Source organism: Acartia tonsa, chromosome 13, assembly GCF_053477335.1.
Source record: "Acartia tonsa isolate MP-2025a chromosome 13, ASM5347733v1, whole genome shotgun sequence".
NCBI lineage: Eukaryota > Metazoa > Arthropoda > Copepoda > Calanoida > Acartiidae > Acartia > Acartia tonsa.
Window position 1 is genome coordinate 35,508,002 of NC_137272.1, and position 12,454 is coordinate 35,520,455.

A 12,454-nucleotide genomic window follows, 5' to 3' on the forward strand; every position below is an offset into this window, starting at 1 on the left:
TCCATTGTATGTATAACTTTATATAATTGTACTTTATGGAGTTACTGTACGAAATTAATAAATTGCGTAGCATGGCTACTCTATAATTATTTTATTTTATACGCATGTACAGCATAATGTTAAAGCCACCTAACCGTCTTGATAACATTGAGAACATTTAACCCAGTGATCTTAATCGATCAGACCTTGGACGATAAATTGATAAATGATAAAGAAAATTACAACTTACGTAGTATTATAATTATATGTTGAAAGGTTGAACCAATCAAAATTCAAAGTATTTAAAGATTTAGAGTAAAAGTATAAGATAAAGTTGTCATAAACTTTGAGAACTAGTGTAATTAAAAGTCAAAGGACCCAGTGAAAGGCAGTTGTTAAAACAAGGCTGAAAAGGAAATTACATACCGGATTTAAAGGGAAACTTCAAAAAAAATCAGCCATTTATCATGAATACCAGCTGAGAAAAATCACATATCCCTTATAGCGTTACGGACTGACCGACGGACGGACAGACAAAGGGAATTATAGAGTAGCTTTGCTACTAAAAAAGACAATTTTTTTAAAAAATTTGTATTATAGTTTTCTCTCGTTTAGTTTCACTTCATGGTTGAGAGAAAAATTATTGCAATCTCTGTCTCACATGTTGCTTCAAGCATTTTTATCAGTCATTTATTTGCAATTTTGAGACAAAACTTTTTTAATAAAATCAAAGTAAAAGAATAGATTGGCCAAAAGCTAAATGTAACTCTGCCCTTGGGTTGGAGACTCTTTCCCGATTTTGTATCAGGTCCTTGAAATCAGCGTCGGAAATATAAATACAGCCAAGTCTCTAGAAAAGAACAGAAAGCAATTTGCTACGAAAAGGGTCTCAACCACTTGAGCTTAATAACATCTGAATATATCTCCGAGCTTGCTAATGATAAAGCTCCCCACTCACTTAAACTTTACCCCCTCCCTGGCCATGGAGGAACGTATAAATAACTATATTAGCAACTTAAATTGACGACAAAAATCCCCCTGTCACAATATCCACGTATTCTATATTCATTTCTGGTTGGGAAATCTAAGTGCATAGCTGGCTCACGATGCAGCAAAATAGAAAGCGTGCCTTTTTTATGCAAAATAAACGCACAGAACACGTAAACCTGCAAAATTACAGACGTACAGTAAAGGTCCAGGGGATTTGTTAATGATGGAATATAGAAAAACACACTATATAGGGGTCTAAAGGAAAAGACAAAATCCGATTAATAGATGTACATCACCAAAGATGATACACAAAATAACCCAATTGTATATCATATGTAGATTACAATTAGCGGTTGAAACGGTTGGACACTCAATTTCATTAACCAACTAATCAAGATCCAACGAATTAGAAAACGTTATAATAAAACTTTGGGCACTAGTGTCATAAGCAGCCCAATATCCCCTCCCTTGCTAATACTTGTAACTTCAAGATTGTGTTCATTATTGCAATGCAATTTCTAGTCTACGGCCAGGTTTCTTTTACTCAAGCATGGCCAAATTCTGAGGTTCTCGCCCTTATAGCTATTCTGTACATAAAACACTTGAGCCTATGACAGTGTGACAGGCTAGAAATCTTATTCACCTGCGACTTTCAACGGTAAGTGTTTAGCCCCCACCACCACTAGGTATCGAGTTTGAGTCTAGTTCATATAACATAACTTATCCTTCTAAGCTGAGCTTTAATGATCAAAAATATAAGGGATACAGTTTTATGGAAAGCTAATTATTGGTTATATACAGGTTTAAAACTATTTTTAGATGGTAATGAGGCATAAGTGTCTGGTTGTATGTGTGTGTGTCATAAGATCTCAAAAACAGCTGGATAAATATACGATAGAATAAAACTTACTATGATGAAGTTGGCTGTGTTTTCCTTTTGGACTTCCTGGCGATCCCCTGAAACAAAAAACAATTTTTAAAAAAAAATTTTGGTTGGAAAATTTAGACTATTTAGGTACCAACCATTCAATATTTCCTAAAATTACCCTAGATTTTCAAACAATCGAATAATTTAAATGTACCAGAACAGAACAGATAACTACCTCCCCCTTTTCCAAGGACCTTTTTCGTCTGCTAGCAAATTGTTTTCTGCTACTTGGCTGTGTTAATATTTCGACACTATTGGTTGATTTTCAAAGACCCAATTGCGAGTCGGCGCAAGGTCCTTGAGATGGGGACATACAGTTTTTTTAATCCCTTCTCCTATAGTATTTTACTCTATTGGTACTATAGTGTACCATCAATTTGTTGTGCATTGTCTTATCCCTAAAAATCTATGAAAATTGACATAAATAAAATGGGCTAGGTAACTATTTTTTTTTTAGTAATAACCTCATTTGTCTTATAATATTAACTTTTTAATACATAAGCTCTATATAATAAGTATCTTCACAGATGAAAAAAAAAAAATTAATATATTAAGCTGAAGGTCAAAAAGTAAAATTAAAATATTTTTATACAACAACATCCATAAGTAACAAGGCATCAAAAAATCATACTATTGAAATTAGTAAAAAAAAACTGCTTTGAAGTAATCGGACTGCCATGCATGTTTATTTACTTAAATATACCCAATAAGCATGGCACAGATCTAGCTTTAATAGCAGCTGAGTAAATCCAATTTCCTCCTTTAGGTTAAGGGTTAAGGACTGACGGACGGACAGACAAGGAGAGTTATAGAGTAGCTTCACTTCTAGAAAATATACACTTGTAAATTATTTATTTTATTCTATATTTTGTTATATATGGATTAAATATAACTTACGGGTATAGTCCCTTTCGTAATAACGCCTCTTAAGGGGCGCTTCGTCGTATTTATATAGTAGATTTTCTCCTATTTCTAGCCCCTGCGGAGGCTCCAACCCTGTGGGGCAGTCTCCTAACCTAAATAACTTATCAAAAGCTACTTTAAAATACGACAAAACGCCCCTTAAAGGGCGTTGTCACGAAAGAGGGACTATACCCCAACTTACAACAGTAAGAAAGCAATTATGTTCATAGGAAGCATAGCTATTACAAGCTTAGTACATTTCTGGATATAATGGTATCATATATTATGTACAAATATAAATGAAAATGAAAGGCTATCAATAAGGTCGAACTTTACGAATAGTTTTGTCAAGAATCTAGTATCGTAATAATAAAACATTAGCCCTGAGAAATATTTGAATCATGTCATATGAAATATTAAGGTTTTTTGCCCCTCCGTTAAGATCTATGATAGCGTAGGGACTTCCGGACGTTGTATGTAGAGCGGCAGCGCTACCAATGAGGAAAATTACGGAATAAAAAATGTTTTGAATGAACGTTAAAAAATTCACACTAAAAAATATAAATATGTAAAACGTAAAATATATCTATAATACAAAGTAGCTTGATGTCTGTCCGTCTGTCCGTCTGTCCGTCTGACCGTCTGTCCGTCTGTCTGTCTGTCCCTTAAGATCTCGGTAACCACTGAACCGATTGGATTCTACTCTTCAGGGTATCTACCTATTGGTCCTGTGGTGGTTTTAAGCTATTTTCTTGGGGGGTGGGACACACCCAACCCCCCCAAAAATGAAAATTCCCCCCCCCGAAAAAAAAAAAAAATTTCTTGGAAATCTACTTTACATAAATTGGCAGATACTCTTCAGGGAATATACCTACTGGTCCTGTGGTGGTTTGATGCTATTTTCCTGGGGCGTGGGACACCTCCAACCCCCCCAAAAATAAAAAATCAACCCCCAATTTTTTTTTTTTTTTTTAGGTAGGTATGTATAATGTAGGTACTTTTTTTATGGTGAGCAATTTTTTTTTAAAAATCTGTACACCTCCAACCCCCCAAAAAATTAAAAATACCCCCTCATTCTAATTTTTCAAAAAAAGGGAGAAGTGAGAGATCTCAATATATCTCCCTGAAATCTATAATACAAAGTAGCTTGATGTCTGTCCGTCTGACCGTCTGTCCATCTGTCTGTCTGTCCCTTAAGATCTCGGTAACCACTGAACCGATCGGATTCTACTCTTCAGGGAATATACCTACTGGTCCTGTGGTGGTTTTAGGCTATTTTCTTGGGGGGTGGGACACCCCCAACCCCCCCAAAAAAAAAAAAATCCAACCCCCCAAATTTTTTTTTACATTATTTGTAAAATCTCAGTAACTGCTGATCAAATTGGGCTCTACCCTTCTGGGAATATACCTACTGGTCCTCTGGTGGTTTTAAGCTATTTTCTTGGGAGGTGGGACACTCCAACTCTCCCAAAAATAAAAAAATCCCCACTTCCAAAAAAAATTTTTTAAAATTTTTTTAAACAAAAACCAGTAATTGGGGTGGGGGAACCCCACTGCAACATGGGGCAAAGCCCTCATGAATCCCCCCCCCCCAAAAAAAAATCAAAATATATTTTTTTTAATTTTAATTTTTGTGTATGCGAACAACCTAGGTCTAATTTTTACGAATTGAAATTTTTTTGTATACGGCAAACAACCTGGGTTTAATTTGTACAAATTAAAATTTTTATGCATAAAGCGCACAACCTGGGTTTAATTTTATCACAGAGTAATTAAACAAAGAATATTTTTTTGAATATTTCTATTAAGGAGGGTTGACTTCTCAAAACTATATGGGGCGAAGCCCCTAGAGGCTAGGGGCGAAGCCGCTAGTATCTTTTTAAAGTAGAAACTGTTCTTCTGGAAGGACTATTTTTCTAGGGCCGATTCTCTAAGGAGGATGGCGGTACCCTTCCCCAATAGTTAGAAACCTTCCATAGACTTGTAAAGGAGAACCATATCGGTTCAGCAGAGAATTATGTAACTGCAAAAAAAACAGCGACAGAAATGAAGCTAACGCAAAAAAAATCTCACAGCAAATTTTCATCCATTAAACGTGGAAAAAGACAGTCTAGATTTGCGTTAAGGACCAACAGCTTTTTATTTTAAAAATATGTACAGTACCTAAAGAAAGTCAACCAGTTCAATTACCTGTACCTACTTTCTGTGACGGAATTAATACCCATTTGGAAAACAAAACTGGTATTAATTTTTATTTTTATTTTGATATTCGTGTAAAATTGTCTATAATACGATGCTATATATGATTTTTCAGTACGTCTATGAACTAGTTCTAATCCAGTGGATATTAATCGGTTTCGAAGCCATACTGGAAAATCAACGTTAGCTTTTTCTATGCCTTGAAATTATCCCTGAAACTTACTTTAAATTAACAATCAAGGGTGGCCGCATAGAGAAATCAAGGGGCGCAGCCATCTTACAAAGATTATCTCTTGATACTATCACTTTTTTCATAATTTTTTTTCTAACAATCACAAATTATTGTTTCCATTTTAATGAAAACAAAGATTAACTTTTTATAACTCTGGAATTATAACGTGGAAGTTCAAAATGTTTAGTTTGATTAACTTAAAACGTAATATTTATGAAAGATAAGTAAGGAAAAATCAGAATCAAAGTGATATTTTATCTTTAAAAATGCTTGAAAAGAACAATAATCATTACAGAATCTAAATGAATTAATATTTTAATGTGTTAAGTACCAATACAATACTCTTTATCATTTCCATAACAAAAAATAATTATGCGCATCTGCTTTTTAGGAATACAAAAACAAAGATTTTAAAAGCGATGTTTAGCTCTTTTAGTTTGTTTAGGAATGTTGAAACTTGTATGACCATTGCTGTAACAAATAGGTATGATTTAGAAAGCATAGCAATTTTATAATCGTTATCAGAAAGTTAGAATGTAAAACATGCTGATTTTTTAACTTTTAGACAACATTTTTTGTATGATATAATTATCCTATTAATCTGTCTTTTGAAAAATGGAACATGAAACAACAAAAATGTTGCAAAGTTTTTACATATTTTTCTCGTATTCATTTGAATCCGGTGGATAGGAACCGGTTCTCATGAATACGAAAAAACTATGTCTAGCATCGTATTATATCCAGTTTTCTACGAATATAGAAATGTACAATCATAAGATTAAAACTAGTTTTTTTAGCCGGTGCCTTCGGCACCACGGGGCTAAAAAAACTAGTTTTAATCTTATAATTGTACATTCTATATCCGCGGAAAGCCGTTTATAATACGAAACGAGAAAAAACTATTCTCGTATTCATTCGAATCCGGTGGATAGGAACCGGTTCTCATCCATACAAAAAAACTATGTCTAGCAACGTATTATATCCAGATTTCTACGAATATAAAAATATACAATCATAAGATTAAAACCAGTTTTTTTAGCCCGTGCCTTTGGCACCTCGGGGCTAAAAACGACTGGTTTTAATCTTATAAGTGTACAATCTATATCCGCGGAAAGCTGTTTATAATACGATGCGAGAAATAACTATTATTTTAAATTAATATTGCTGCTTATTCCTGACCTATATTATTATCATCTTTCTAGAAGATACCGAAATTGCAGGGATCTAAAGGGATAAGACAATGGCAGATAAATTAATGTACATCCCCAATGATGATACCAAAATTACCCCTTTAGTAGAATACAATTGGTGGTTGAAACGTTTGAACAGCCAGCTAAATGAACCAACCAATCGATTTCAGTAAAATCTCTCAAATGAGTTAAGCAAATAAGTAAGATAACAGTAAGGGACTAGTGTAATAAACGGCCAATGTTCCATCCCTTCCTGGCAAAATTAAGAGAAGATAATAATTGTATGTACAATATTTTAAAGAAGAATAGTACATTTTGTCTGACTAATGATTATCTGTGAATTTTAAAAAAAAGTTGGAATTGTTATTTCTCGCATCGTATTATAAACGGCTTTCCGCGGATATAGAAAGTACAATTATGAGATTAAAACTAGTTTTATTAGCCCCGAGGTGCCAAAGGCACCGGCTAAAAAAACTGGTTTTAATCTTATGATTGTACATTTCTATATTCGTAGAAAGCTGGATATAATACGATACTAGACATAGTTATTTCGTATGGATGAGAACTGGTTCCTATCCACCGGATTCGAATGAATACGAGAAAAACAATTTTTATTTCAAGTAAAAAAACAGTAATTGTTTTCATAATTGCTGTTGAAAAATTATAATTTTAAAGCAAATGAACAAATAATAAATCTTATTTTTAGAACATTTTTTGTTCTTTTTTTCTGCTTAACAACAAAATATGTTTTCTAACTTAATTCCTCAGCTTTAGATAATTCTTAGTTATTTCTCGCATCGTATTATAAACGGCTTTCAGCGGATATAGAAAGTACAATTATAAGATTAAAACCAGTTTTTTTAGCCCCGGTCTCAAAAACTGAATTCAATCTTATGATTGTACATTTTAAAATTCGTAAAAAGCTGGATATGATACGATGCTAGACATAGTTTTTTCGTATGGATGAGAACCGGTTCCTATCCACCGGATTCGAATGAATACGAGAAATATAATTTATTGGTTTAAGTATTAAAGAATTATAATGAAATACATAGGTATAAAGAAAATATATAATGATTACTCTTAATGGCCCTATTAGACTGTTTGCATTATAGTAATAAAGTAGTAAGGTTTTTTGTGTGAAGCTTAATATTTCAATAACAACTGAACCGATAGAGTTTTGCATTTATGGGAAGCATCACATAGGTTACAGGATGGTTATAGGCTATTTTAATATTTTGATTTAAGTCTTGGGATGTTTTTAAACTTCGAATTTCAAGCTTCTAGTTGCAAGGCCTCAAACCACTAGTAGTAATGAAAGCATTAAAAGATGTTTTACGGGTTTTTTTCTCAGTAACACTGTTTGTTTAGCAGTCAAAAACACAGGTTTTTTTTATAAGCAGTGGAATTTATTTGAAAGATCCATAATAATCACTACATTTAGTCTTAGTAATGATTAAAACTTTCTACATAGATATTAGCCAAGCCATGTCATTGAATTCAAAGTTTTTAGTTTAATAAACTCGATCTAGGCTTAGATTCGAACCCGTGACGCTTGCAGTGAAGTCGCGGTTAAGACTTCCAACATAGGTCTAATATGAAGTGAGTTTAGGTGCAGGAAAATAGCCAAAAACCAACCCGTAACCAAGGAGAAGCTTCACTAAAATGAAGAAATAAATAGTTTCAGTAGTTATCGAAATAAATATTATACAATAAACCTTACTACTTATTATTCTTTAATGTCTAAAAACAAGTATTATCTTAACAACACTTTACTGTTCTTTTTTCATTAAAAATAGTATTATCCTTCGATTGTTGCGTCACTTTAATTTAAAACAATAAACATTCAATTTTCAACATTAACAGGTTTCATCATAACTTTAAAAACTAACGCATAAGCACTTTTTTTAAAGCTTAATATCACTTGTAAACTTGCTTTTATTCTTCAATTTTATATACAGTCGTAGTTTTTATAAACGTACTTTAAATTTTTCACTGTATAATAACTTTACGGTGGCATGGTTGAAGTGAAACTAATGTCTATTAACTTGTGGGAGCCTTACTAACACTTGTATAGCAATACAGCTTTGCGACTGTACAATAAATGTTCATTATATATATATAACAAGGATGACAACATACATAGAAAGCGAAGATTAACTAATAAGACAGACTAACAAATGTGCTATATATATTTTAAAGCAGAAATTTGATTTTAAAAGCTTGAATACTTACGTTTTTAGATTTGATTACATAGATGTTTACATAGATTCTTTGCTTATTGCTTAGTACCTAATCGTTATAAGAATCCATATTTATGAGACAAATAAGTCACGTAAAAAAATTTATGTCAAAATATAAAAAAATCATTTAAAAATACATAAATAAACGACCATTGCCTTATGTTACGAACAAACGGACAGACCGGCATTAATAGTATAAAAGATTTGCTACTAAATATAAAACATAAATACATATATAAATGTAAATTCAATACATATATCACTGGGTAGTACAAAATGACGTCACAGAAGAATTTTCTTTTTCGTCGTTGACGTTCATCAAAAGGCCTCCAAAATTTTTGTATTTTTCCATTAACTATTAATGCAAATTAAATTATAATTTAAACACATATTTGGTGAATTTTTACATTAAACGCGTGTGGATTTTAAGCACTTAAACTGTGCATGCTCACTAAAACTGGTTAACTATGTTTTGCTTGTGAGAGTGAGATAAGGTAGAAAAGAATTTGTACAGTATCTTTTGGCGCATTTTGGACCACAGAAAAATACCTCCTAAACGAGGCTACATTAGCTACTGAACTGATTGAATTATCCTTCTGGGGGAAGCTTCCCATAGGCCTTGGGATGGGTTTGTGCTATTTTCTGTCATATCCTTTATAGGGTTTGACAAAGTAGTTAAAAACTTTCAAAAAAATTATCAATTTTAAGACAAAAATGTATTATTTTGCGTGTATTGTACAATACCTATTATTAAGTGTTTTTCACCCCCCCCCCCCAAAAAAAAAAAAAAACTTTAAATTTTCACTGGTCAAAAAAGTTAAGGGCTGATAAAAACAATAATTGAATAATTTATTATAACCAATTATATAAAGTAGTAAGATTTGTTTGTTTGTCCGTTAAGATCTCGCTAACCACTTAACCCTTTGAGTTTTTCATTTCAGGGAATGTTTACGTAGGTCCCGAAATGGTTTTAGCCTATTTCATTTCTAAATTAAAGTTTTTGGATGGTATTATGCTATCTGCAGGCCCCTCTGAATACAGAGCCGCTCGTAGCAAGGAACTCCGCCTCTAATATTGAACATTTCAGTTTATTTGCTTATATGATATTTACTAAATCAATAAAATTAATATTAAAAACATTTTTCATATCGATTTTATGTTACACAAAGAAAAAACTAAATAGTAACACAAAAGGGGGTTATTTACAAAGAGGGTGTTTTAGTAATTCTAGTGGTGGGTAGAAAATGTTCACAGAAATTCTGTACAGAATTAACTGTTGCCTAAAAAGTACATTTTTTAACATCTAGAGTGAACATTACATTACTACATTCTATCATTTTAATTATATGTTAAAAAGTCAAAATAAACTATTTTCACAATAACTTTTTTTTTATCAAATTTTAAAAAGTTTTTAAAATGTCACAATTCAAGTTTCTGTGCAAAAAAAAACATAAATGATTAATACTTGAACTTTGTATTTTTACAATTGTGCAAAAAATTGGCGAAAATTATGTTATGCCACATAGCTAGCAAGATTTCTACTAATCTATAATACAAAGTAGAATGATGTCTGTCCGTCTGTCCGTCCGTCCGTCTGAAGCTTAAGATCTCGGTAACCACTGAACCGATTGAATTATACTCTTCAGGGTATATACCTACTGGTCCTGTGGTGGTTTTAGGCTATTTTCTTGGGGGGTGGGACACCGTCCCCCACTACCTCCAAAAACAAAAATCCCCCCCATTTTTTTTTTTTTTTTGCAGAAGATTTCCTGGGTCCTTTTTTTGCAGAAGATTTCCTTGGTCCTTTTACGAATTTCACCTTAATTTTTTTATCACCTCTTGGGGCAAAGCCGCTAGTAATCATTATATAGAAGTAACAGAATGCCTGTCTGTAACGAGGGATCTCGCTAACCACTGAACCGATATGGTTCTCCTTTACAGTGTAAATTCATATAGGTCCAGGGAAGGTTTATAACTATTTTGGGGGAGAGAACCAACACCCTTTTAAGAGTTTTTGTTGGCCTTAAAATTAACATTTTCTAAATATTTTTTACATATATTATTGCTATTATTTATAACTTGATTGTGTGACTAGATTTTAAAAACCGCTGCATTATTTGTAGACATTTTGGCAAATATGTAAAAACGCTTTTTGTACTAACAATTTTGATGAGTAATTTTTATGAAATAATTTCCATTCTTGTCAGGGATCTTAAGGGATCAGACAATGGATGATAAATTCAGCTTATACCAATAATGAAATTAATTCGGAAAAAATCTCGAAACGAATACGTGTTTTTTCAGCTGTCGTTGGGGGGCAAACCATCGTAAAATTGACGAACTCTCCATTTGCCCCCCAAGTATTATTTTATGTTTATTTTGCTTGTTGGTTATACCTTATACCTGTGATAAATAACCCTTTCCGTAGATCAAAATTATTGATGGAAAAACTTTAGACACTAATAGTTTGTAGTACAACTCAAATTAGGATTTATTTTAAGTACCCAAATTTTTTAACCAAAGAACGAAGCAACATGTTTAGAAAACTTTGGGTACCAATATAATCTACAGTCCAATGTCCCCTGTCTCCCTGATACTTGCCTGTACCAGTTTTACCAAACGCCGGCTTAGTACAAAGGGATAGTCATTGAGTTATTATTTTAAAGCTCGAATATGAAACTATGGACAAGGAAACTAGCGAATGAGACAATTACTGATCAAGAGGAGGGGAAGTTCTGACACATTTGCGTAAACAGTGAGTATAGGCTTTATCTTTGGACTGAGAGGATAGGTTATAAGGGATAAAATCATTCATATGTGATAAAGGGGGACGTAACTGAAGCTTTTTTGATGCTGGGGGGGGGGTTTTCTCCGGAACCACTTGATGAACCGTGCAAATTTTTTGGACTTAAGCTTTTAGGGGTATGAACATCTTATGGTTTCAAAGTCAACCCCATACCCCCACCCCCTAGCCCCCCGGGGCTCAAAACCCCCCTAAAAATGAACCTAACCTTAATTTTCTCAGAAACCATTTGACCAATAGGGATGATTTCTTAAACTTAAGCTTTTATGGTTATAAACTAACTTCTAGTTTAGAAGTCACCCCCCTGCCGCCAACTCCTAGCCCTCCGGGGCTCAAAAAACCCCTAAAAATGAACCTAACCTTAATTTTCTCAGAAACCATTCAACCAATAGAGATGATTTCTTAAACTTAAGCCTTTATGGTTATAAACTAGCTCTTAGTTTAAAAGTCACCCCCCTGCCACCAACCCCTAGCCCTCTGGGGCTCCAAAAAACCCTAAAAATGAACCTAATTTTAATTTCCTCACAAACCATTCGACCAATAGAGATGATTTCTTAAACTTAAGCTTTTATGGTTATAAACTAAATTTTAGTTTATAAGTCACCCCCCTGCCGCCAACCCCTAGCCCTCCGGGGATCAAAAACCCTAAAAATGAACCTAACCTTAATTTTCTCAGAAACCATTAGACCAATAGAGATGATTTCTTAATCTGAAGCTTTTATAGTTATAAACTAGCTTTTGGTATAGAAGTAACCCCCCTGCCGCTAACCACTAACCCTCCGGGGATAAAAAAAACCCTTAAAAATTAACCTAACCTTTATTTTCTCAGGAACCATTTAACCAATAGAGATGTTTTCTTAAACTTAAGCTTTTATGCTTATAAACTAACTTACAGTTTAGAAGTCACCCCCCTGCCGCCAACCCCTAGCCCTCCAGGACTCCAAAAAACCCAAAAATGAACCTAACCTTAATTTTCTCAGAAACCAT

General features: G+C 33.3%; 1 protein-coding gene across 4 annotated transcripts in view; it reads right to left on the reverse strand.

Moving 5' to 3' along the window:
* The window catches only part of LOC145304138 (uncharacterized), a 115,483-nt gene that overhangs the window by 83,556 nt on the left and 19,473 nt on the right, over nt 1–12,454 (reverse strand). For 2 of the 4 annotated variants that reach the window (XM_080145900.1, XM_080145899.1), the window contains exon 5: nt 1,880–1,926. In XM_080145900.1, the coding sequence (XP_080002026.1) occupies nt 1,880–1,926 (47 nt within the window). Of the gene's footprint in view, nt 1–1,879; nt 1,927–5,222; nt 5,426–12,454 lie in introns of those variants that run through there. The other 2 variants (XM_080145902.1, XM_080145901.1) reach the window with 2 other exon arrangements.